The following is a 27,993-nucleotide window of genomic DNA, read 5'->3' as shown; positions in this document are numbered from 1 at the left end:
CAAAAAATAATAATAAAAAGCAAAGTTATGTGTTCCTGAAGTTAATTCCTTCCCAGCTCTTCCTATGAAAAGAATTGATCTTTCAGGAAAGAAAAATGTTTTAAAATCATGATTGAAATCTTTTCTTTATAATATACATAATCAGAAATATAAAGTGAAAGTTTATTACAGAACCACTGAAGTTGGAATTTCTTCAGGAGAAGGCATTCAGGAAAGAATCAGAGGGATTCCCATTCTGCAGAAATAGTTCAGCAAAATGACAAAGAAAAATGTGAGAAATTCTATTTAGATTTTCCAGGTATATCAAATGCAGTTTGGAATTTTCAGTAGTTCTAAACAAATGTCATTGTAATCTTTAGTAAGCACATACAATGTGTCTCACCCTGGAGGTACAATGGGGGACCCTTTCCATCAACACCTGATCTACTAGGTATTATCTGCTTCCCCTATCAATTCTCCGGGATGCCTTTGGTCCTTTCTGCATCCTTGAATACACTGCTCCCTCAATTATCACTCCCAAAGCAAATGTATCCTGTCGTTCTCCTTCTAAAGTTGCCTCAGTGGTGGCCTACAGTCTCAAATCTAAATTCCCCAGCCTGGCTTTGACAAGCTATTTGCCATCTGATCCCACCCAGAGCCTACGGTTTCCCCAAATCCTCACCTCCAGCTCCTCACTGCCCACACACTTCCTAACATGAAAGCAAGCTACACTCTCAAGATGAATGCCTCCTAAAAGAAGATCTGAGTGACCCCTCCAGGATCAGCTCAAGAACAGTATGGCAGACAGACTAATGACTGCCCGAAGATATCCACATCCTAATCCCCAGAACCTTAGATGGCGAGAGGGACTTTGCAGATGTGATTAACGTTAAGGACCTTGAGATAGGGAGATTATCTGGAGCATCCAGGTAGCCCCAATGTAATCACAAGGGTTCTTAACAGGGGGGAGCCCTTCTAAGCTTCAAAGAACCAGAGAGATGGCAGCGTGAGGACTTAGCCCGCCTTTGCTGGTTTTGAAGACTGAGAAAGTAGCCATGAGCCAAGGAACATAGGCAGCCTCAAAAGCTGAAAAGACAAGATATAGATCCTCCCCTCCATCCCCCAGAAAGACTGTAGCCAGCACTTTGATCTTAGCCTGGTGAGAACCATATCAGACTGTGACCTCCAGAACTGTAAGAAAATCAGTTTGTGTTTTAAGCCACTAAATTTGTGCTAGATTTGTTACAGTGGCAATAGGAAATGAACACAGGCCACCTCTTCCATGAAACCTTCCTAGTCACTCTGGCCCACTACAACATTTTCCCCCCAATCCCACTTTGGACTTCCCAATCCACCTACAGCCTACCCTGCCTATTCCACAGTACACCGGTTGTTTCAGGTCTATCTCAGTTTCCCACCCATGAAACTGTATTCTACTCACGTATAGGGAGTTTGTTTTTACTTTTCTCTCACACCCCATTCAGTCCTCAAGAATGCTTGTCACAAAACAAGTTTTCAAAAAGTTACCCATTCAATGACCCTCTCAACAAGACAGTATCAAAGTACTATCGTGTCGTCTTGGCCAACTTAAGCAAAATTCAACTCATGATGTCATAGATTAGCTATTAATAGTTCTGGTGTCCTAATTCAAAAAGCTCTAACTGTAATATGGAGACATTTTCACACAAATTTATTGCCAACAACCTAAACATCCTTCTTAATTATAGCAAAAGAAACACAAACAGCTGATGTGCAGCAAAACAATATGCTCCTTGAGGACACCTGTCCCAGCATAGGATGGGGTAGGTACATGGTGGATAATCAACAACACTGGTAAAATGGGTGAGTGGTTAAGGGCCACACATACTAAGAACATTAAACATAGGAAAACACTTGCATCTAATCAGGCAATTACTGAATATTGCAGGCTCTATTATAGTAAATTTATTTTATTCCATACTCACTGTTCCTTCTTGTTGGATAATGCTGTTATAGTTAGTAGATTTTTCAAAGGCAATGATATCTCCACTGTGACAGAACAGATAACAGAGAAATAATTTTAGTAAGCCACCTGTTTCTGAGCACAAGTATGAAGTGTTTTTTTGCAGCAAGTTTACTTATATGGGGTATAACTTGTATTTCAAAACTCTCTTCCAAGTTTCTATACATGACTGGTGATTAGCACCTGCTTGGAGTTAAAAAAATCAATTTCTATAACTGGGGTAACCATGTATTTCTTTTGAGAGGTTTATTCTCCTTAGAAGTAAATTTATGATGTCATCATAGGTAGAACTTGCCCCTGAGAGAAAAGAAAAATCATCATGGAAATGAAGTCTTATACTTTCTGATTTGGAGCTTTTAAAAAAAAATTTTAATGTTTACTTATTTTTGAGCCGGGGGTGGGGAGGGCAGAGAGAGAGGGAGACACAGAATACAAATCAGGCTCTAGGCTCCAAGCACAGAGCCCAACACAGGGCTTGAACCCACAAAGCGTGAGATCATGACCTGAGCCGAAGTCAGATGCTTAACTGACTGAGCCACCCAGGTGCCCCTGATTTGAGGCTTTTAAAATTATCAATTCATATATGAGAATATCCTCTGAGTGGATGGATATAGCAGAGCACCTTCACAGAATGAGGAAAGTGAGAATAATGACATGTATGTCCTATTTCACCATGCCTCTTGGATTCATACCTTATATAATGGAGATATTCATATGTCATAGAGAACAGATTCAGTCCTATCTATGCATTCTGGTACATTTTCCTTTAATTCCAGGTATTTGAGAAACTGGTAGCCCAGAGATGACCCCTTTTTCAAAAGGAATGTGCTTTCTGTGGATGCCAGAGGAAATGACATTTTTTCCCCCAGTGCCCCCACAATCCTCAGAGCTGTGGCTACTCTGTCCACTCCAAGTCAATACACATCCTCATACCTGACTGTTTCAGCTCTATGTAATCGTACAAAGAGAAAAGGAAGGCAGTGGGCTAGTGCTCTGCTTCTGGAAGCAAGGCAATAGTCATTTTTAAAAAAATTTACATCCAAGTTAGTTAGCATAGAATGCAATAATGATTTCAGGAGTAGAATCCAATGATTCATTTCCTACATATAACACCCAGTGCTCATCCCAACAAATGTCTTCTTTAATGCCTTGTGCCCATTTAGCCCTTCCCCTCACCCACTACCATTCCAGCAGCCCTCAGTTTGTTCTCTATCTTTTAGAGTCTCTGATGTTTTTGTCCCGCCCCCCCCCCCGTTTTCATATTCTTTTTGCTTCCCTTCTCTTATGTTCATCTGTTTTGTATCTTAAATTCCACATATAAGTTAAGTCATATGATATTTGTCTTTCTCTGACTAATTTCGCTTAGCATAATACCCTCTAGTTCCATCCACGTTGTTGCAAATAGCAAGATTTCATTCTTTTTGATTGCCAAGTAATACTCCATCTTCTTTAGCCATTCATCTGTCGATGGACATTTGGGCTCTTTCCATACTTTAGCTATTGTTGATAGAGTTGCTATAAACATTGGGGTGCATGTGACCCTTTGAAACAGCACACTTGTACCCTTTGGATAAATAGTTAGTAGTGCAATTGCTGGGTCATAGGGTAGTTCTATTTTTAATTTTGTGAGGAACTTCCATACTGTTTTCCAGAGTGGCTGAACCAGTTTGCATTCCCACCAGCAGTGCAAAAGGGTTCCTCTTTCTCTACATCCTTGCCAACATCTGTTGTTAAGGCAATGGTCATGAATGAGATGGCTTGGAAGGAGGTGAGAATCAGGCGGAGCAGGGGAGATGGAGGTAGATAGCTTTAATCTCACACAGGGAGAGACTATGGTCCTGCTCGGCCTCTCCAAAACCCGGAAGCTCTCTGCTGAAGGTTTGTGTCCAACCCAAGTCATGGAAACCTGGGCACAATACTTGATACCCATCTAATCAATGTTTCCACATAATAGTCTATTTCAAAACAGGGCAAATAGATTCAGGGTCTGGATCAAAAGCACTGGAAAGCCACCCTCTTAACCTTCCACTAAGAGTTGTTATCACAATGGGAATTGTACTTTGGAGTGCTTAATGGCAAGAGAGTTTCAGAATGTGGGATCTGTTCAACCTGGAGGGGAGATATATATATATATCCCCTCCACATAGTATGATGGATTGATGGATGATGCAAGGAGAGCCACACGTGAAGAATTCCACTTGTCATATCTCAATGATCTCTTGGGTAGGCATGCAACATGATGGAGTTTCTCCAGGTAAAATTTGTAAATAGCCCATTGCCACACAAATTCTGGGATACTACATCAACAAGACCAACAAACAATACATAAAAACATTGGATAAAATGTAGATTGAAATAAAACAGAAGAAAATGTCAGAAATGGCAGTTCACTGAGTAAAGGGCTAATAGACAAGGAAGTTAAATAAAAGTATATAGTCATCAGCCTTTAAGAAATGTCTTAAAAATCATTTGTGAGGCTTTCCTCCACTAAATTGGAGGTAGAGTCATTTCTCTACAAGTCTACATTGTGTTAATATGCTACTCCTAATATTTTCTACAGAGGTGATAGCCTCTGTAGAGGAAAAAAAAATATACAAATAATTGCAAAGACATTGAGTGGGAGTTAAGACAGTTGAAATATAGGGTGTTAGGAGAACATATGTCATGAGGTCCATGCTATCCTCTTGTTAGTTCAACAGTTACATGCCTGTAAATTGGCACCTTGATAAGCTCAGGAGAGTTTCCTTTGTGATTAGCTACCCCATCTGGTTGGTACTCATCACAACACTGTACTTGGACAGCACTTACTAAACTCTTTGGACGATGACAGCAATCTTCACGGGAAATTCCTTTAGATACTTACAAACAGGAGTCTGGAAGCTAGAAGGTTTAATTTTGGACTTAAAGGAACGAGAAGGGAAACCCTCCACCTTATTGCTCACCCTCTCTGCCCCAACCCTGATTCTGATAGCTTTGGAAGCCATTCAATTGAGAGTGACACTCTCAATTATTTAGGATTTATAAATGTAACTCCCAAGTTCTGCCATGTTGTTCAATATAGAATACGAGTTTAATTCAACAGCTATCAAAAGGAGGGTGGTGTTACCCTCCTCGCTGTGAAAAGGAAGACTGAAGGGGAACTCCCTGCACTATAGCCTTTAGGTATCAGACTAGGGGATACAACCCAACTATCCTCACTGGGGAGCTATTTTATTTTTGTACCATTTAAATTGGGGGATTTTATGCTTTTAAACAATGGTGACAGGAAAAATAAAATTTGTCAACTTTGGAGAGAGATGTTTAAAAAAAAAGTGCCCATCTGCATCTGGCCAGACAGTGACAGCTTGCTTATTCAGAAGAATGGCAAGGCAGCCTCTTCCAACCTTGGGATGCCTTAGTTCAGGTCAATGGCTCACAACATGGGTCTAGGTTTAGTGCAATCCTATTTATTTCTTTAAAAAATTACCCAGTCTCGGGGCGCCTGGGTGGCTCAGTCGGTTAAGCGGCCGACTTCGGCTCTGGTCACGATCTCGCGGTCCGTGAGTTCGAGCCCCGCATCAGGCTCTGTGCTGACAGCTCAGAGCCTGGAGTCTGTTTCAGATTCTGTGTCTCCCTCTCTCTGACCCTCCCCCGTTCATGCTCTGTCTCTCTCTGTCTCAAAAATAAATAAAAACGTTAAAAAAAAATTAAAAAAAAATTACCCAGTCTCAAACCTTCAAGCAAAGATGCATGAAAGTATGCACCAGCTAGTGGGAGAGAAGGAGGCAGTATCAGAGCAGACTACAAAGCAAGTGAGCAAAGGATCACTGTTGGAGACCAGCCTTGTGCCAAGAGGGAGATCTGTGGAGACCCAAGACAAGGGCATTGGCATCCAGAAGATCTGGCCAACTAGGCCGAATGGACATTGCAGGTCTTGGCTCCATGCTTTAATCTTTACATGAGGCTGGGTTGGGCTAGAACTGGAGACTGTGGTAGACAGGTGGGGTCTACTACTTAAGAGGAGGGGCAGTGAAAGTAGGGAGGCCAAAACAGCATTGGAGGTGACACTTTCAGCTCTCAGAGTGCCAGCCAGGATGGTCTCATGTTCTAGGGGTCACTGCCACTGCATCACTTTCCAGGTGTGGTTTTGATTCAGTCCTGTGGGCCATTTATTAGGTTGTGGTTAAAAGCAGTCATTGCTAAAATATGGTTCTAATAAAACAACACTGATATCCAGAGCCAGCTTTGCTATGAAGGAAGGGCTTCCAGTCTAAGATGTCTTCTTCCATCATTCCCTGAGGCCTGAGACGCTTTCATGGTGCCGAATCGAGTCTGCCCAGTGATGCCCCTTGTGTTGTGAGCAGTCCCCTCAGCTCATGCTCCACAGGGCATAACTTGGACCAGACCCAGGATGTCAGGATTTAGCTATTCAGGATAGGGAATGGGGTCAGGAGGTGCTGCAAAGGGTCTGCTGGAAATGGAGGGAGAGAGACTCAGGAAGAAGGAAGGCTGAGAATTCGCATAGTACAATAGAATAGGCATCCTTGTCAAGCTCTGCCCCTGACTTGAGATGTGGCCTTAAGCTTGTTGCTTGAAGCTTGTTGCTTTGAAGGCCTCAATTTTCCAACCCTATACAGGGAGGAGATGGGCTTTGATGACCCCCAAAATCTGTTCCAGCTCCCAGAACCCATATCCTTTGTGGTCACATGGACTCCAAGCCCTCCAGGGTCTACATGATGGTTAGAAGATTTTTTTCTGGGCCTCGTGCAGGGAGAGTGGAGGAAGGCTCTTCTGGGGCCCTACAAATTGTCCACTTCACTCAGTGCAGTGTAGACACAGCAAGAGAACCACATTTTACTTTAATTAATTTTTATGATCAATTTGGCTAAAGAAGGATCCAGCGTGAAGAGGATGGAGACGTCATTACATGGCACACAACTCATCTTTTTTTCCCCCCCATAAAATCTTTCAAATGCGGTGTTAGCTTTTTGGCATTTGACTTTCTTTTAGTTTAACTACAATTTGCATTCACATTCTCAGGTTTTGACATCATTTGTCATTAATCCAGGCTTTCATTTACATCATGTTGGCCTCGTAATTTGTCCTCTCAAATCACTCCAACAGCAGTGAAACAACTTGAAGCAATTACAAAGGTAAGAGGATAAAAATGTAATAAAACCTAATTCGTGGACCATTGTTTGGTGTCAGAAGGCAAAGCCAAGGTGCTTCATCTTCCGATCATTAAAGGATCTAATTTCAAGTTTTCCTCTAAGCACATGAATTAATTAGTTCGGTTTCATTAGGAGACGATGAACTTAATGAATATTTTTGTAACTAAAACTGAAATAGTAAGCATATGTACTCATATAAAGACGTGTGTTGTTAGGATTGCAAAAAAGCTTTCTTCGATATAGTTTTGCTTATACTAATGATACTAATCACTGCAATTCACTGAGCACTTACTCATTGCTAAGTGCTTTACTTGGTATTATCTAAATTCTTCCAACAATCCACGAGGTAGGTAGATAATAACTCGTTATTATCCCCATTTTATATATTGGAAAAGAGAAACAATTCAAAGAGTTAGAAACCCGGCCCTGACTTCAGAGCCTCATCTCTATACCTCTTCTACCATTCTGTCTTACAAGAGGTACAGGTAGGATGAAAAATAATGTACACAAGAAGGACAAAGTAAGATGTCAGGTTTTGGAAACTTAAAATAAAGAACTACCTTATTTGTAAAACTGGTTTGCTGAGTGTCGTAGATTAGTCATGTTCTGCATTGGGGGCTGTTGCTTTTTATACTGCCTAACTGTACCCTGACCCATTAGACTTTATGAACAACTTAATTGCAAAATGGTGACCGCAGGAAACACCTTTGAAAGTGTTGAAAGTCTAATTCATTTATATTCACCCTCCTGGGGTAAAACTCAGCAAGCAGAAGTCAAGCTCCGCCGGCAGACAGCAAACGTGTGGCCTTATAGCGGGCATCTCTGGCTGGAGATGGGTGAGTGAGGGGATGCTTTGAGCAAATTAGATCGTCCAGTGTTTGCGAGCTTAGGAGCGTTACCTGCTTTCAAAATCTTTTCCAAGCAAGGGTGCAGTCTAGGATATAATTCTCCACATGTATGTTTTTTGAACTGCCAGGCAGCAATCAGGTAATGCGTTATTTTTTTTAATCTTAACACGTTCTAACTAGCCTTGAAAACCATAGGGTGGACAGGGCCAAAAAGCGGGTTGCAACTTGGATACCTTATTAGTACCTAAGAGTTAGGCCCTCTGGGGCTCATCAGAGCCAGGAAGGCTCAACTCCTGCCCCGTGCCATGGCTGCACAAACAGAAGGAAAAGAAGCCCTTCTCGGGGCTAGAGAAAGACTCTGAAGAAGCTGCTGGTGTTCTCTCTGACATCATTAGGTCTGTGGTACCCACAGTTGCCAGGCTGACAGCTCCCTGTGAACTCATTCTCCTCCAGGGTGGTGTGGTCTGAAAGACAAACCTTCGCCTTTCTGCTTTGTTGGCACAACTGGCCAGCTGTGGACCCACAGCCCTGGATTCCACAGGCTCTGGGGCCCACCGAGGCAGCCCCCTGGGCTCTTGAGCTGGCAGAAGAACAAAGGACTGAAGAACAAAGGCACGGAATGTTGAAGGCACAATTTTAGAAGCTTTTTAAAGGCCTTTAATATCTTAAGTTGGAAAAGCTGAGAGAGAGGTGGGCAGAGGTTTCTTGGGGGAGGAATGAGGGCAAGGGTTAGCTTCCATATTTCCTGAAGGAAATATGAGACTCTACAGTTGATTTCAGAATCTACATTAGGTAGAATGGGATTCATCTATTTGCAAAATGACAAAAAAGTTTTCCTTGGGACATATTAACGGGGATTTTGTCTGAGAGGTAGAGAATAACAGTGAATTAATCTGGGTTGTTTCTCTAGATGTGACCATAATACATGCATGCATGTTCTCTCTCTCTCTCACTCTCTCTCTCTCTCTCCCCATTCCCCCCTTCTCCCCAGACAATAATAAAGCATTTTATACTCTGGCCTCAATTCTGCAGTGAGTTTCTAGGTCAGCAATTATACCCAGCTCCAAGTCTCAGTCTGGATGCCAGCTAAACAAGATTGGAATCTGGGGAGGCCTATTCCCTGTAAAATTATGTTACCCTGGAGAGAGGAGCAGGAGGGAAAATGTTCTGGATTTTGTGAAGGGGTCCTTTTCATATGGTACACACTGCATATTTATAGTCATTTTTCTTTAAAAAAAAAAAAAAGCCTCAAACTTTTCATTTGCTTTGAAAATCAAACCTTGGTCTCTGCTTAGTTCAGGGTAGACGCTGCCTCAGCAGTTTTTTAGCGAAATTCAGCGCAAGTCCCGCCCCACCCCACCGCAAACGAATGTTGTTGACACGCTGAAATCCCCGATCTGCTCCTAGGCTACCTATTTAAGTGTCCAGTTAAGGGGATCATCAGTGCCATAGTCCCTGGCTCTGGATCATGTCCTCCTGCTGCTTCTGCTTGCATGGAGGGAGGGGTGACATGGATGGTGTCAGAGACCTGGGCATCATAGTTTCTATACTGATGGGCCTTTGGAGGTGCAACATGGAGGACATGAGGAGGAGATAAGGGCTTATTTTGAGACTAATTTAATTTAATTTATTTTATTTTTAAAAACATCTTTTTAATGTTTACTTATTTTTGAGAGAGAGAGAGCACATGCAAGCAGAGGAGAGGCAGAGAGAGAGGAGGACAGAGTATCAGAAGCAGGCTTTGTGCTGACAACAGAGAGCCTGATGTGGGGCTTGAACCCAAGAAACGTGAGATCATGACCTGAGCTGAAGTCAGATGCCTAACTGACTGAGCCACCCAGACGCCCTGAGACTAAATTAATCTTAATTAGATTATTACATGCTTCTTTGTAGTGTTGGGGGATGGTGGTGAAGAGGAAGCAGAATCCCCCAAAGCCACCCCTTTGCTACCATCCCTGGTTCCTGGCCAAATCTCTCAGTGCTGATGCTTTTATTGGCGTTTCCATTTCTTTCCTTAAAGCAAGGTCCAGAGGGGAACAAAAGACAAACAGGATGCCATGGAACAGCGTACACACAGTTCAATGACTCAGAGGCTTGTTGCTGGGTTTGGAGTACATTCCACTCTAAGATGCTCCTAACAAGGCATACTCTTACAAAAAAGGGAAAAAAAAAAAACCCACAATGACAACAACAACAAAAACCAAGAATTCAGATTCCTATTTTTCTGTTTGGCAAATGTTCATAAGAAAGTTTTTGTAAATCAGGCCTGCTTCGCTGGGGCATTCAACTTTTGGGAACTACGAATACACTCCTCTGTGGTTTGCTGGGGGTTCCCCCTCCGTATTTAACACCGGGTTGCGGGGGGAGTCACGTTTTTGATGGCAAATGGAAAGAGGTGCCTGAGTAGCCAGGCAACCGGCTGCCCTGAGCCCACTGGGGTTGAAGACTTCCAGGTGTGTGGGGTCTGGGGCTCCTACCATTGTATGCTTCCTGGCTCGGTTAAGGTAATGAGGCAATTTAAGCTCTCCAGAGGAAGATGAACGTGCAGGAGAGTGCTTTGAAATAAAGACCTGAACTCTGTGAGAAGAGTCTTTTTTGTGAGACTCTGTGAGAAGAGTTATTTGTGTTGCCCCTCCATAACCATATCCGTCTCTTGCTTCCTCATTCCCAGGTCCCTGACAACCACCAATTTGTCCTCCATTTATTTATTTTTATTTTTATTTTTAAAGTTTATTTATTTTGAGAGAGAGAGAGAGCAAGCAAGCATGGGGGAGGGGCAGAGAGAGGGAGAGAGAAATTACCAAGCAGGCTCTGTCTCTGTCAGCACAGAGCCTGATGCAGGGCTTGATCCCACAAACTGAGATCATGACCTGAGCCAAAATTAAGAGTTAGACCCTTAATCAACTGAACCACCCAGGCACTCCTGTCTTCTGTTTAAAAGTTGTGTCATTTCAAAGTGCTTTATCGATGAAATCATAAGGTATGGAACTTTTTGAGACAGGAGTTTTTTTCATTCAGCATCTAGAGATTCATCCAAGCTATTCTATCAATAGTTTGTTCCTCTTTGTTACTGAGTAATATTCCATGGTATAGATGTACCAGAGTTTGTTTAAACATTCACTTAATGAAAAATATCAGGGCTGATTCTAATATTTGGCTATGATAAAGAAAGCTGCTATGAACATCAATTTACAAGTTTTTATGTGGATATAAATTTTCATTTGTGTGGGGATAAATGTCCAAGAGTACAATTGATGGTTTGGATGTTAATTGTGTGTTTAGTTTTATTAAAACTGCCACACTATTTTGCATTCCTACCACCAATGTATAGAGTGATCCAGCTTCTCTGAATCCTCACCAGCATTTGGTGGTGTTGCTGTTTTTTTATTGTAGTCATTCTGACAGGTGTGTGTTTGTATTTCACTGAAGTGTATTTTGCATGTCCATAATGATTAATGACACTGATCATTCATGTGTTTATTTGCATATATCCTCTTCAGTGAGAGGTATAGTCTTTTGGCCACTTTTTAAAAAATGTTTATTTATTTTTAGAGAGAGAAGGAGAGAGAGAGAGAGAGAGAGAGAGGGAGAGAGAGAATGAATGGAGAAGGGGCAGAGAGAGAGGGAGACACAGAATCCAAAGCAGGCTCCAGGCTCTGAGCTGTCAGCACAGAGGCTGACATGGGGTTTGAACTCATGAACCGTGAGATGATGACCTGAGCCAAGGTGGGAGGCTTAACTGTCTGAGCCACCCAGGCTCCCCTCTTTTGCCCATTTTCTAATTGGATTTCTTTCTTTCTTTCTTTCTTTCTTTCTTTCTTTCTTTCTTTCTTTCTTTCTTTCTTTCTTTTGAGTTTTGATAATTCTTTATATATACTAGGTATTAGTCCTTTTTCGGATATGTAGCTTGCAAATATTTTCTTCCAGTTTGTAGATTGGCTTTTCATCCTCTTCATAAAATATTTCACAGACAAAATTTTTAATTTTGATGAGATCCAACTTATTAGCTTTTCCTTTTAAGGACTGGGGCTTTCGTGTCAAGTCTCAGAATTTTTGCCTAGCCCTAGGTCCGAAGATTTTTTCCTATTTTTTTAAGTTTAATATTTTTATGGTTTTTTTTAAATTATATGAAATTTATTGTCAAATTGGTTTCAATACAACACCCAGTTCTCATCCCAAAAGGTGCCCTCCTCGATACCCATCACCCACCCTCTCCTCCCTCCCACCCCCCATCAACCCTCAGTTTGTTCTCAGTTTTTAACAGTCTCTTATGCTTTGGCTCTCTCCCACTCTAACCTCTTTTTTTTTTTTTTTCTTTCTTTTTTTTTTTTTTCTTTTTTCCTCCCCCTCCCCCATGGGTTCCTGTTAAATTTTTCAGGATCCACATAAGAGTGAAACCATATGGTATCTGTCTTTCTCTGTATGGCTTATTTCACTTAGCATCACACTCTCCAATTCCATCCACGTTGCTACAAAAGGCCATATTTCATTTTTTCTCATTGCCACGTAGTATTCCATTGTGTATATAAACCACAATTTCTTTATCCATTCATCAATTGATGGACATTTAGGCTCTTTCCATAATTTGGCTATTGTTGAGAGTGCTGCTATGAACATTGGGGTACAAGTGCCCCTATGCATCAGTACTCCTGTATCCCTCGGATAAATTCCTAGCAGTGCTATTGCTGGGTCATAGGGTAGGTCTATTTTTAATTTTCTGAGGAACCTCCACACTGCCTTCCAGAGTGGCTGCACCAATTTGCATTCCCACCAACAGTGCAAGAGGGTTCCCGTTTCTCCACATCCTCTCCAGCATCTATAGTCTCCTGATTTGTTCATTTTGGCCACTCTGACTGGCGTGAGGTGATACCTGAGTGTGGTTTTGATTTGTATTTCCCTGATAAGGAGCGACGCTGAACATCTTTTCATGTGCCTGTTGGCCATCCGGATGTCTTCTATAGAGAAGTGTCTATTCATGTTTTCTGCCCATTTCTTCACTGGGTTATTTGTTTTTCGGGTGTGGAGTTTGGTGAGCTCTTTATAGATTTTGGATACTAGCCCTTTGTCCGACATGTCATTTGCAAATATCTTTTCCCATTCCGTTGGTTGCCTTTTAGTTTTGTTGGTTGTTTCCTTTGCTGTGCAGAAGCTTTTTATCTTCATAAGGTCCCAGTAATTCACTTTTGCTTTTAATTCCCTTGCCTTTGGGGATGTGTCGAGTAAGAGATTGCTACGGCTGAGGTCAGAGAGGTCTTTTCCTGCTTTCTCCTCTAAGGTTTTGATGGTTTCCTGTCTCACATTCAGGTCCTTTATCCATTTTGAGTTTATTTTTGTGAATGGTGTGAGAAAGTGGTCTAGTTTCAACCTTCTGCATGTTGCTGTCCAGTTCTCCCAGCACCATTTGTTAAAGAGGCTGTCTTTTTTCCATTGGATGTTCTTTCCTGCTTTGTCGAAGATGAGTTGGCCATACGTTTGTGGGTCTAGTTCTGGGGTTTCTATTCTATTCCATTGGTCTATGTGTCTGTTTTTGTGCCAATACCATGCTGTCTTGATGATGACAGCTTTGTAGTAGAGGCTAAAGTCTGGGATTGTGATGCCTCCTGCTTTGGTCTTCTTCTTCAAAATTCCTTTGGCTATTCGGGGCCTTTTGTGGTTCCATATGAATTTTAGGATTGCTTGTTCTAGTTTCGAGAAGAATGCTGGTGCAATTTTGATTGGGATTGCATTGAATGTGTAGATAGCTTTGGGTAGTATTGACATTTTGACAATATTTATTTTTCCAATCCATGAGCAGGGAATGTCTTTCCATTTCTTTAAATCTTCTTCAATTACCTTCATAAGCTTTCTATAGTTTTCAGCATACAGATCCTTTACATCTTTGGTTAGATTTATTCCTAGGTATTTTATGCTTCTTGGTGCAATTGTGAATGGGATCAGTTTCTTTATTTGTCTTTCTGTTGCTTCATTGTTAGTGTATAAGAATGCAACTGATTTCTGTACATTGATTTTGTATCCTGCAACTTTGCTGAATTCATGTATCAATTCTAGCAGACTTTTGGTGGAGTCTATCGGATTTTCCATGTATAATATCATGTCATCTGCAAAAAGCGAGAGCTTGATTTCATCTTTGCCAATTTTGATGCCTTTGATTTCCTTTTGTTGTCTGATTGCTGATGCTAGAACTTCCAGCACTATGTTAAACAACAGCGGTGAGAGTGGGCATCCCTGTCGTGTTCCTGATCTCAGGGAAAAAGCTCTCAGTTTTTCCCCGTTGAGGATGATGTTAGCTGTGGGCTTTTCATAAATGGCTTTTATGATCTTTAAGTGTGTTCCTTCTATCCCGACTTTCTCAAGGGTTTTTATTAAGAAAGGGTGCTGGATTTTGTCAAAGGCCTTTTCTGCATCGATTGACAGGATCACATGGTTCTTCTCTTTTTTTTTGTTAATGTGATGTATCACGTTGATTGATTTGCGAATGTTGAACCAGCCCTGCATCCCAGGAATGAATCCCACTTGATCATGGTGAATAATTCTTTTTATATGCCGTTGAATTCGATTTGCTAGTATCTTATTGAGAATTTTTGCATCCATATTCATCAGGGATATTGGCTGGTAGTTCTCTTTTTTTACTGGGTCTCTGTCTGGTTTAGGAATCAAAGTAATACTGGCTTCATAGAATGAGTCTGGAAGTTTTCCTTCCCTTTCTATTTCTTGGAATAGCTTGAGAAGGATAGGTATTATCTCTGCTTTAAACGTCTGGTAGAACTCCCCTGGGAAGCCATCTGGTCCTGGACTCTTATTTGTTGGGAGATTTTTGATAACCGATTCAATTTCTTCGCTGGTTCTGTTCAAGCTTTCTATTTCCTCCTGATTGAGTTTTGGAAGAGTGTGGGTGTTCAGGAATTTGTCCATTTCTTCCAGGTTGTCCAATTTGTTGGCATATAATTTTTCATAGTATTCCCTGATAATTGTTTGTATCTCTGAGGGATTGGTTGTAATAATTCCATTTTCATTCATGATTTTATCTATTTGGGTCATCTCCCTTTTCTTTTTGAGAAGCCTGGCTAGAGGTTTGTCAATTTTGTTTATTTTTTCAAAAAACCAACTCTTGGTTTCGTTGATCTGCTCTACAGTTTTTTTGGACTCTATATTGTTTATTTCTGCTCTGATATTTATTATTTCTCTTCTTCTGCTGGGTTTGGGGTGTCTTTGCTGTTCTGCTTCTATTTCCTTTAGGTGTGCTGTTAGATTTTGTATTTGGGATTTTTCTTGTTTCTTGAGATAGGCCTGGATTGCAATGTATTTTCCTCTCAGGACTGCCTTCGCTGCGTCCCAAAGCGTTTGGATTGTTGTATTTTCATTTTCGTTTGTTTCCATATATTTTTTAATTTCTTCTCTAATTGCCTGGTTGACCCACTCATTCGTTAGTAGGGTGTTCTTTAACCTCCATGCTTTTGGAGGTTTTCCAGACTTTTTTCTGTGGTTGATTTCAAGCTTCATAGCATTGTGGTCTGAAAGTATGCATGGTATAATTTCAATTCTGGTAAACTTATGAAGGGCTGTTTTGTGACCCAGTATATGATCTATCTTGGAGAATGTTCCATGTGCACTCGAGAAGAAAGTATATTCTGTTGCTTTGGGATGCAGAGTTCTAAATATATCTGTCAAGTCCATCTGATCCAATGTCTCATTCAGGGCCCTTGTTTCTTTACTGACCGTGTGTCTAGATGATCTATCCATTTCTGTAAGTGGGGTGTTAAAGTCCCCTGCAATTACCACATTCTTATCAATAAGGTTGCTTATGTTTATGAGTAGTTGTTTTATATATTTGGGGGCTCCGGTATTCGGCGCATAGACATTTATAATTGTTAGCTCTTCCTGATGAATAGACCCTGTAACTATTATATAATGTCCTTCTTCATCTCTTGTTACAGCCTTTAATTTAAAATCTAGTTTGTCTGATATAAGTATGGCTATTCCAGCTTTCTTTTGGCTTCCAGTAGCATGATAAATAGTTCTCCATCCCCTCACTCTCAATCTAAAGGTGTCCTCAGGTCTAAAATGAGTCTCTTGTAGACAGCAAATAGATGGGTCTTGTTTTTTTATCCATTCTGATACCCTATGTCTTTTGGTTGGCGCATTTAATTCATTTACATTCAGTGTTATTATAGAAAGATACAGGTTTAGAGTCATTGTGATGTCTGTTTTATGCTTGTAGTGTTGTCTCTGGTACTTTGTCTCACAGGGTCCCCCTTAGGATCTCTTGTAGGGCTGGTTTAGTGGTGACAAATTCCTTCAGTTTTTGTTTGTTTGGGAAGACCTTTATCTCTCCTTCTATTCTAAATGACAGACTTGCTGGATAAAGGATTCTCGGCTGCATATGTTTTCTGTCTAGCACACTGAAAATCTCGTGCCAATTCTTTCTGGCCTGCCAAGTTTCAAAAGAGAGATCAGTCACGAGTCTTATAGGTCTCCCTTTATATGTGAGGGTACGTTTACCCCTTGCTGCTTTCAGAATTTTCTCTTTATCCTTGTATTTTGCCAGTTTCACTATGATATGTCGTGCAGAAGATCAATTCAAGTTACGTCTGAAGGGAGTTCTCTGTGTCTCTTGGATTTCAATGCCTTTTTCCTTCCCCAGTTCAGGGAAGTTCTCAGCTATTATTTCTTCAAGTACCCCTTCAGCACCTTTCCCTCTCTCTTCCTCCTCTGGGATACCAATTATGCATATATTATTTCTTTTTAGTGTATCACTTAGTTCTCTAATTTTCCCCTCATACTCCTGGATTTTTTTATCTGTCTTTTTCTCAGCTTCCTCTTTTTCCATAACTTTATCTTCTAGTTCACCTATTCTCTCCTCTGCCTCTTCAATCCGAGCTGTGGTGGTTTCCATTTTGTTTTGCATTTCATTTAAAGCGTTTTTCAGCTCCTCGTGACTGTTCCTTAGTCCCTTGATCTCTGTAGCAAGAGATTCTCTGCTGTCCTCTATACTGTTTTCAAGCCCGGCGATTAATTTTATGACTATTATTCTAAATTCACTTTCTGTTATATTATTTAAATCCTTTTTGATCAGCTCATTAGCTGTTGTTATTTCCTGGAGGTTCTTCTGAGGGGAATTCTTCCGCTTGGTCATTTTGGATAGTCCCTGGCGTGGTGAGGACCTGCAGGGCACTTCCCCTGTGCTGTGGTGTATAACTGGAGTTGGTGGGCGGGGCCGCACTCCGACCTGATGTCTGCCCCCCGCCCACCGCTGGGGCCACAGTCAGACTGGTGTGTGCCTTCTCTTCCCCTCTCCTAGGGGCGGGATTCACTGTGGGGTGGCGTGGCCCTTCTGGGCTACTTGCACACTGCCAGGCTTGTGATGCTGGGGATCTGGCGTATTAGCTGGGGTGGGTAGGCAAGGTGCACAGGGGCAGGAGGGGCAGGCTTAGCTCGCTTCTCCTTAGGTGATCCACTTCAGGAGGGGCCCTGTGGCAGCGGGAGGGAGTCAGATCCGCTGCGGGAGGTTTGGCTCCTCCGCAGAAGCACAGAGTTGGGTGTTTGCGCGGAGCGAGGAAGTTCCCTGGCAGGAACTGGTTCTCTTTGGGATTTTGGCTGGGGGATGGGCAGGGGAGATGGCGCTGGCGAGCGCCTTTGTTCCCCACCACACTGAGCTCTGTCGTCCGGGGGCTCAGCAGCTCTCCCTCCCTTTGTCCTCCAGCCTTCCCGCTTTCCGAGCAGAGCTGTTAACTTATGACCTCCCAGACGCTAAGTCGGGCTTCCTATCGGAACACAGTCCGTCAGGCCCCTCCGCTTTTGCCCGCCAGACTCGGGGGCTGTGCTTGGCCGGCGAGCCGCCCCTCCGCCCCGGCTCCCTCCCGCCAGTCCGTGGAGCGCGCACCGCCTTGCCGCCCTTCCTACCCTCTTCCGTGGGCCTCTCGTCTGCGCTTGGCTCTGGCGACTCCTTTATGGTTTAAAAGTAAGTCTATGTGGGGCACCTGGGTGGCTCAGTCAGTTAGGCGTCCAACTTCGGCTCAGGTCATGATCTTGCAGTTTGTGAGTTTGAGCCCTGCGTTGGTCTCTGTGCTGACAGCTCAGAGCCTGGAACCTGCTTCAGATTCTGTGTCTCCTCTCTCTTCCCCTCCCATGTTCACGCTCTGTCTCTGTGTCTCAATAATAAATAAACGTTAAAAAAATTTAAAAGTAAATCTGTGATCCATTTTGGCTTTTTGTTTGTTTCATCTATGTTCCATTTTGAGTTAATTCTTGTATAAACTGTAAGGTTTAGTTGTGAGGTTCATTTCTTTTCTCTTTCTTTCTTTCTTTCTTTGCATGTGGCCATCTAGTTGTTTCAGCACCATTGGTTGAAAATCTAGTTTCTTTCCACTGAATTACTTTTGCACCTTTGTGAAAAGCCATTTGAGCATATTTGAGTGGATCTATTTCTGGATTCTCTATTCTGTTCCATTGGTCTGTGTCTGTGCCTCCACCAAAACCACACTGCTGTCTTGATTACTATAACTACATACTGAGCCTCAGTATCAGGTAGCGTTTCCTCTCACTTGATTTTTCTTTGTCAAGATTGTTTGAACTATTTTAGGGCCTTGCCTTTCCACATAACTTTTAGAATAAGCTTGTCTATGTCTACAAAAAAACCTTGCTGCGATTTTTTTTAAACAACTTCATTGAGAGATAATTCACATACCATACAATTCACTCATTTAAAGAGTACAATTCAATGTTTTCTTCATATATTCACAGGGTCATACAATTGTGCAGAAAAGAGATAACATAGCAGTATTGAGACTGCTCTCCTTAGAAAGTCATGCTTGTAAGATTGGTCCTAGTCTGGAGTCTGGGAACTTGGTTCCCAGGGTGTTCTCAGTCAATAGTTAACTGATAAGAGTGGTTCCCTGTGCCTAGACTGTTTGTGCAAACAATATAGTTTATGTTGAATAACCTACTTTAGTTTTGGGGATCTGTCATTTTGTCACATGCTAGGAAGAATGTGCTTATGACCATCCCCCAATAAAATCTTTGAGTGTGGAGTCTCATAATGGGCCTACCTGAACAGAAACATCACACATGTGTTGCTGTATTTTTGTTGCATAGAGGAGTGCACTCTGTGTGACCCCTCATGGGAGAGAAAGAGCATGTGGAAGCCTGCATATAGACGCCTCCAGACCTCTGCCTCTTTTCGCCTTATGACTTGACTGTGTATTCTTACTATATCTCTGTAGTAAATTTTAGCTATGGGTATGAATATATTATTTTGGTCTGCCTGGTTTATCTGTTACCACTGGGGGTCCCTGCTGGTGCTGCCTGAGGGAGCTGGAGGGCTTTTCCCAGACTGGGTGGGGGATTGGTCTCTGTGGGGCAGGGGCTCCCTCTATTGGTGCTCTCCAGCTGCCTCTAGGTGGAGTGGGGACACAGACTTCCTGGACTAAGCCACTTGCTATAGCTGGGTCTCCCTTGACAGATTAGCTCACACTCCTTATTGTATCTCATGGTGGAAAAGGAGTGTCTCAGATCCAGAGAGTAAGGAGAGTGCTTCCCTAGCTGTTTATTTTTGGTGGGACTCCCTCTTGCTGCCCCTTGACCAATTTATTAGAGGAATGAGAGGAGAAATGAATCTACCTGGATGCCTCATCTTGCTAGGTAGTGGGTTGGGAAACAGTGGGCCTGGATGAGTGGGTAAAGATGTAGCATGCCCTATCACTGTGTTGATTGTGCAGCCCTGGGGTCCCCAACCAGCTCATTTTCTTCTTGCCACTTTTTAGAGTTTTTCTTTGTTTTCTTCTTGCATTATTTCCAGGGTTCATAGTTGTGCTTAGCAAAAAGAAATTGATCTACACCATCTTGTCCCAACTAAAACTCTCTACCGTCATATTTTGACTCATCATATTTTAATTTGTTAGGCACAATCATATAATCAAGGATTTCAATCACTGACAACATTAATTTATAATATATACATGGTCTGCTTTCAGGAGGTTTCTGAGGCAGCTAGAATGATGAATAGGGAACAAGATAGTGTAGATTCACCTTTCCTTGCTGCTTCCCTCTAATGCAAATAAATACCCCAGAAATTTTTCAGCGGATCATGATACAAGGGCTCTGAAAGCTGGAAAGAAGATGGGACTGCCTAGAGAAGCGACAGTGTGGTGAGTGCCCTGGGTTTTCTTTTCATGTTCCATGCATATCTGGACTGGATACTGGAGAGACCTGAAATCTAGACTGCCAGCAGACATAGATATAAATCCCAAGAAAAATCTGCACTCTCCAAACAAAGGACTAGGAGAGGGAAGTCTAATAGAGACCTAGAGGGGGCTACAGCCCTTGCTCTTGGAGTATGGGCTGGCCACCCAGTCTGACCACAGTGGCAGCCTCAACATCCTGGTGGGCTGAACCACCCCCAACTCCACACCCGGGGCACTGACAGGTGGGCTGATCTGCCTGCATGGACAGTATTGAATCCTCTGGCCAACTCAATGGAGCATAGAAGGGCAGGCATTCCATCCATAGGAGCAATGCCAGCAGAACCTGGTGTTTCCCTGACTCACGCCAACTGGCAGAAAAGGACTCAGGCCCAGCCACTCTGGCTGTCTGCATTCCCCACAGAAGGTGGCCCAGGGAAGCAGCTTCAGCCCCTATAGGTAGCACTAGTAGGGAACTGATCAGAAGACCTTGTAGTGCCAAAAGAATGAAGCAGACCAGAGCAGCATGCAAGGGTTCTGAAAACTAAACTCATTGGAACTATAGCACAAAAAAATAGACCAGAACTTACATGCTAAACCTAAATATGGTGACTGTCTGCTAAAGTAGAAGATTTAAATAGGATCAAAAATCTCTAACATCATAACCCAAATGCTCATGATACAACAGAAAATCAATAGAAAATGTCCAGGATACAATAGAAAAATACATAGATTGATGGGTCAGAATAGAAGGGCCAGTAGTAAACCCACACACATATGGTCACTTAATTACAACAAAGCAACTAAGAGTATACAATAGTCTCTTCAATAAGTGGTGTCAGGGAAACTGCACAGCCACATGCCAAAAAATGGAACTTTCTTATGCTACAAAAATTGAATCAAAATGATATGAAGCCTTGAATGTAAGACCTGAAATCATAAAACTAGAATAAAACATAGCTGGTGAGCTCCTTGACACCAGTCTTGGCAATGACTTTTTTGAATTTGACACCAAAAGCAAAGACAACAAAAGTAAAAATAAACAAGTGGGACTACACTGAACTAAAAAAGTTTCTGCACAGCAAAGAAAACCATCAACAAAATAAAAGGCAACCTACTTCATGAGAGAAAATATTTGCAAGTCATATATCTGATAAAGGGTTAATATCCAAAATATATAAACATACAACTCAATAGCAAAAAAAAATTAATTTAAAAATGTGCAGAAGATCTGAGTAGTCATTTTTTCCAAAGAAGACATACAGATGGCCAACAGGTACATGAAAAGATGCTCAACATCACCAGTGATTAGGGAAATGCTAATCAAACCACAATGAAATATAACCTCTATCACACACCTGTTAGAATGGCTATTATCAAAAAGAAAAGAAATAACAAGTATTGGCAGGAATGTGGAGAAAGGGAACTCTTATGCACTGTTGGTGGGAATGTAAATTGGTGCGACCACTGTGGAAAACAGTATAGAGATTCCTCAAAAAATTAAAAATAGAAATACCATATTATCCAGCAAATTCACTTCTGGGTATTTATCCAAAGAAAATAAAAACACTAACCCAAAAAAGATACCTACACCCCTATGTTCATCACAAATTGCTTACAATAGCCAAGCTATGGAGACAAATTAAGTGTACATTGACTTTTGAATGGATAAAGAAAATATGGTGTGTGTATTCCACACAATGGAATATTATTCAGCCACAAAAGAGAATGACATCTTGCCATTTGGGACAACATGGATAGACCTTGAGGGTGTTATACTAAGTGAAATAAGTCAGAGAAAGACAAGTATTATATGGTTTCACTTACATGTGGAATCTAAATTTTTTTAAAGCCAGAGGTGCCTGGGTGGCTTGGTCGGTTGAGCAGCTGACTCTTGATTTCGGCTCAGGTCGTGATCTCATGGTTCATGGGATCAAGTCCCACACTGGGCTCTGTGCTCACAGCGTGGAGCTGCTTGGGATTCTCTCTCCCTCTCTCTCAGCCCTTCTCCTGCTTGCATGTGTGCTCATGTACACTCTCTCTCTGCCTCAAAATAAATAAATATACATTTTTTAAAAAATTAAAGAAAAACACAAATAAACAAAAACAAACAAACAAAAAACAAACCCAGAAAGCATAAAACTAAGCTTATAGATAAAGAGAACAGATTGGTGGTTGCCGGGGGTGGGGCAGAGGGCTGGGGATGGATAATTGGTAATTTGTACCTTTTGACTCCAGTTATAAAATAAATAAGTCCTGGGGGTGTAATGTACAGCTTGGTGGCTATATTAATAATACTGTATTGCATATTTGAAAGTTGCTAAGAGAGTAAGTCTTAAAAGTTCTCATCACAAGGAAAAAAATTATGTAACTGCATATGGATGTTAACTAGATTTACTTGATAATCATTTTGCAACATATGCAAACATCAAATCATTATTATGTTGTATACTTGAAAAGAATGTGATGTTGTATGTCAATTATATGGGAGGGAAGGAAGGAAGGAAGGAAGGAAGGAAGGGAGAAAGAGAGAGAGAAAGAAAGAAAGAAAGAAAAGGAGAAAGAAAGAAAATCACCCATAATACCAAGAATTAGATAAGCCACAATTTGAATGAGAAAAGACAATAAACTGACACTGATATTAAAATGATTCAGATATTGGAATTATCTGACAAATATTTTCAAGCAGTCATTATAGAAATGCTCCAACCAGTAGTTATAAATTCTCTTAAAGCAAATGAAAAAATAGAAAGCCTCCACAAAAAAATAGAAATTATAAAAAAGAACCAAATAGGAATGCTGAAAAATAAAATGACCAAAATAATAACCATAGACATAATACCATGAAAAAATCATAGATATGATAAAATAAATACATCAAAGTCAAGAGCAATATGCTTAAGAGTCACATTGAATGTTTACTATGTGCCAGGTGCTGTTTCAGGCATTTTCATTGTATTAATTCATTTAATCTTCATAAAATACAAATCAGAAACACTACATGATCCAGTAATTCCACTGCTGGATATTTACCCAAAGAAAGAAAAGATAATTTGAAAAGATACTTGCACTCCAATATTTATTGCAGCATTATTTACAATAGCCAAGATATGGAAGCAACCCAAGTGTCCATCAATTGATGAATAGATACAGAAGATGTGATATATATACACAATGGAATATTACTCAGCTATTAAAAAGGATGAAATCATGTGATTTGCAACGACATGGATGGACCTAGAGGGTTATTATGTTAAAGTGAAATAAGTCAGATAGAGAAGGAAATGCTATATGATCTCACTTACATATGAAATATGAAAAACAAAACCAATAGGGGGGCCTGGGTGGCTCAGTTGGTTAAGTGTCCAACTTCAGCTCAGGTGATGGTCTCATGGTTCGTGAGTTCGAGCCCTGCGTCGGACTCTGTGCTGACAGCTCAGAGCCTGGAGACTGTTTCGGATTCTGTGTTTCCCTCTGTCTCTGCTCCTCCCCCACTCACACTCTGTCTCTCTCTCTCTCAAAAACAAAGATTAAAAAAAAATTTTTTTAGAAAAACAAAACAAATGAATAAACAAACAAACAAAAAGCAGAATTGGACCTATAAATACAGAGAACAAACTGATGATGCCAGAGAAAAGGGCATGGGGTATGGGCACAATGAGTGAAGGGGAGAGGGAGATATAGGCTTCCACTTATGGAACAAATGAGTCACATGGATTAAAGGTACAACATAGGAAATATAGTCAATACTATTGCAATAGCATTGGATGGTGACAGATGGTAGCTACACTTATGGTGAGCACAGCATAACACAGAGAAGTTGAATCACTATGTTATCCACCTGAAACTAATGTAACAGGTGTGTCAACTCTACTAAAGTTTCTAAAAAATTAAAATAAAAAAATCACTTCCCAGCTTAAGACTCTCCAGTGTCTCTCTATCACACTTAGAATAACATCCCACATCCTTGCCAAGACTTATAGGTCCCACCTCTGTGTTCAGATTCCTCTCTTCCCACTCTTCTGCTCATTCGCCAACCTCCACCTCCAGACTTTCTTTCTGTTCTTTGAATTCATTCCTGCCTCAGGCCCTTTGGGCTTGCTCTTTCCTCTGTCTGCAATACTTGTCCCTCAGATATTCACTTGGCTGACTCTTTTTTTCATATTTCTGCTCAAAAGGCATCTTCTCAAGGAGGCTTCCCATGACCCTGTTTTACTGTCTTCAGATAAATCTTGCTATTGTCCCTTCTTTATTGTCTTACATCTTCCCCACTAAGATAGACAAGAGGGAGATCTTGTTTATCTTGTTTACTTTTTCATCCCCAGTAACTAGAACCGGGCCTGACTTATTGTAGGAACTCAAATATTTGTTGAATGAACAAATAAGTGAATGATGAGTTCTAAAGTTTTCATTATCTGAAAACCAGAGAAATGAAGTTTTTATTTTGAGACCTAACTTTGTCACGCATGTCCTTATATAAAAGATACAATGAAATAGAAGACATTTTCACCTGTATATTTCATGGATTATTAACAGCAATATATCATTTATTATATTTCTGCATTCTAAAATATATATTTAGTATTTCTAAAAATGTGGAATTGGTAAGGAGGTTACCTTAGATCTTAGTGCTTAAAAAATATCTCTTAATTGGCCAAGACTGTATAAAGTTTATTAATTATTAAATATTAATAAATATGTGTTGAGTATGAAAAGCACCTGCTGCTGGGCCTATGTCATGGATAAACCAATGTTACCCTTGTTCTTACCTGTGTCCCTGACAGCCTTCCTTTTCCGTGCTGAGGATGAAGCCTACTTCTTTCCCCATAAAGACCAGTTCCAGACCCTCTCTCTGTGACATCGACCCAGAGACCTCAGGACACTAATGGCCTCTAAGTGCTGCTGAGCAACAGCCATGTCATGCTGCAGGGCTCTCCAAACTGCCTGCTGGGTGCCCTGGGGCAAAAAGACACAAACTCTAGGCCTAGCCTTTGAGGAGCATACGGGTCAGCAAGCGGGAGAATACATTAGCACAAGGAAAGCTCTAACCCTAACTGAAATAAATCTCCTATCTATTCCCTTCCCTAACTTCTCTATTTTTTGTTGATGTAATTTTTCCATCTTTGTGACTAATTGATGAATAAGACATTTAAGAGGAAGAGCTGGTTGGAAGAAGAATGTGATGACTTTATTTGAGGTTAAGTTTGAGGTTTTGATGGGACGGGCCGGGCTGAGTCATCTGTGCTCCCTTCTATTGACATGGACTCAACCAACTGAAGACACTGCCTTGGACAGATCTTTCTGATCCACCTCCTGTTTGGTCCAGGTGCTCGTCTGAATGAGCTCCACAGCTTCAGAACCATCTCTGGGCTGACTCTCTTGTTCCCAAGCTAGTCGGGGATGGCTTTGGGGGTAACACTTTGTGCAGATTCTACCTACTGGTATCATAGATTGAAATAAGGAAGTCAAGAGGCAGCGATGATTTGGAGGGAGATTAAAAATTTAGATTTTTACGTACTAAGTATGAGGTGCCAGTGGGTCATCTACGTGGAGATGTCCAGTAGATAGTCCAAGAGGAATGGCTGGGAGATGGGAGAGAAAGGTCCATCAAAAATGACTTAGGGGAGGAGTCATCTGTGAGGGCATGGTGATAGGTGACGGATAAAGAAGGATGAAATATCTTGGGGCCAAAGATTGGAAGAGCACCACTGGTTCGGTCTCAGGAAAATGCCTGCATATAAGGGGAGGAGAGATAAGGAGACTCAGAGGGATCGCTATGGGGAAGAAATTGGATGAAAGTTCTTGAGAGCTAAAGGAAGTTTTAAGAAGTGACCAATTCCATCAAATTTTACAGAGAAATTGAGAAGAACAAAGATGCACTCAATGAAAAATTGCTCTGGCAATTGAGATGATACTTATAATGAAAAGTATCCAAGAGAATGAACTGGAAATGCCTTTCTCTGGCCAGTGATGTTGCCAGAGACTGATTTATTGCCCACATCAAAGCCATGTTGACGTGATGTGTGTGTTTCCATCCTTAAGAAGGATTAATAGTGGAACAGCCAAAAAAAAAAAAAAAAAAAAAGGCAGATAGTGACCCATGACCAAAATACCTAAATGACAGATACTAACCTGTGATCCCTTTTTTCACCCAGAAGGTAGCAATACTGGGCATAGAAGAAAGAACTTCTCTTGATACAGATTCCATCATAATGATACCTGAAAAATAAAGGTTGTCTTAAAGATTATGTCAAACCACTGACATGCTTTACAGAAGCTACAGAATAGACTCACTGATGAAGACCTGAAGCTCTTCTCGGAGTTTTATCATTTACTCCATCTATTAGCTCTGTTATGCAGACAGATTGATACTACTTCATACACATCAGCTTTGAAACAGGCTTGCAAATGTTCCACTCTTCTTCCCCAATTTAGGACACTCTGGTTTTAGAGAGATGTGACAGGGAGAGGCTCCTGCTGTCACTGCCATGAATGTTTTTAAAGTGAAGGGTAGCAATACCAATGTTCCCTGTACTGAGAACTGGACTCGAGCTCTCAGAAACCCAAGAGGGAGGAGGTTCCTTCTCTGCAGCCCAGGCACTTTGCTGAGCTGGGAAACTGTAGCTGCTTGTCTAGGCTCAAAACAGCAGGACAAAACTTTTTCAAATTAACTATTACCCAGTGTTTAGTTTGGCAAATGCTTCGGCTGTCTTCATTCCCTCATGGGTAGCAGGCCCCTTTCCTAATTTGGCTTCCGTCCCTTCTCACTGATTTCCTGATCTCACTGATTTCTCCTATTTTTCTTCATTTAAAAGAAACAACAAATAACAATAGTAATTGAGTGACAATTATAACCCGATGCACCTGATAACACTGGAATTTCCTTTTGCGTTAAAAATACATAGAACGTAGGTACCTGGTCTCTCAAAAATAATTCAAATATGCTAATTAGATGAGGGCTTAGAAATTTTACTTCAAAGAGTAACTAAAACAGTTCTATTGCTCTCTGGGTGTAATTATTTAAATATTTCAACAGTTAGACATTTATGTCAAAACACTTAAAGTGTTCAAACAAGAAAACATATTGTAACTTGCATATTTTTAACAAAATCACTAAGAAAACAGAAATGAACACTTCATTCTAGTATCACCTAAATTATTCCAGGCACTAGGATTTCATGTGAAGTATGAGAATTCTCTGGTAAGAGTTGATATTTATAGTTCATTTAGTTTTGCATTTTTTGTCACCCATTTTTTGATTTTTCAAAATGTTTGTCTTTGAACATTTCAAATAAAACAAAAATGATAAACCTACCTGGCACTTCCTCTCGTGCCTAGCCTCCGGGTACCAAGATCAGGAAAAACCAAACGCACAAGCTGAAAGAATAAGCCAGATTTAAAGCTGCGTTTTGAAAATATAGAAATAAAACTTACAGTTTCTTTTCTTACAATGTTTACATTGTATTTCCTCTTTTTATTATAAAGAAAATATATGCAAATGAAATTTGGAAAAATCAGACAAGTATCAAGACAAAAATATACCATTCAGAGGAAACCACCATTTTTTTTTTTTTCAACGTTTATTTATTTTTGGGACAGAGAGAGACAGAGCATGAACGGGGGAGGGGCAGAGAGAGAGGGAGACACAGAATCGGAAACAGGCTCCAGGCTCTGAGCCATCAGCCCAGAGCCCGACGCGGGTCTCGAACTCACGGACCGCGAGATCGTGACCTGGCTGAAGTCGGACGCTCAACCGACTGCGCCACCCAGGCGCCCCGAGGAAACCACCATTTAAACCTCAGTGTGGTTCCTTCTAGTCTTTTTTTCAAAGCTTCAAT

The 27,993-nt window shown here is 41.2% G+C and overlaps 1 protein-coding gene across 7 annotated transcripts in view; it reads right to left on the bottom strand.

Annotated features, from left to right (window-relative positions):
• Positions 1 to 27,993, bottom strand: part of RFX8 (regulatory factor X8) — a 262,919-nt gene that overhangs the window by 24,264 nt on the left and 210,662 nt on the right. For all 7 annotated transcript variants that reach the window (XM_045445664.1, XM_045445663.1, XM_045445662.1 and 4 more), the window contains 3 exons: positions 27,471 to 27,532; positions 26,288 to 26,374; positions 1,944 to 2,007 (listed from right to left, as the gene is read on the bottom strand). In XM_045445664.1, coding sequence (XP_045301620.1) covers positions 1,944 to 2,007; positions 26,288 to 26,374; positions 27,471 to 27,532 — 213 coding nt within the window. The remainder of the gene's footprint in view (positions 1 to 1,943; positions 2,008 to 26,287; positions 26,375 to 27,470; positions 27,533 to 27,993) is intronic.

The sequence above is a fragment of the Leopardus geoffroyi genome, chromosome A3 (assembly GCF_018350155.1).
Source record: "Leopardus geoffroyi isolate Oge1 chromosome A3, O.geoffroyi_Oge1_pat1.0, whole genome shotgun sequence".
In the NCBI taxonomy this organism is placed as follows: Eukaryota; Metazoa; Chordata; class Mammalia; order Carnivora; family Felidae; genus Leopardus; species Leopardus geoffroyi.
This window is presented reverse-complemented; position numbering and strand designations above follow the sequence as displayed.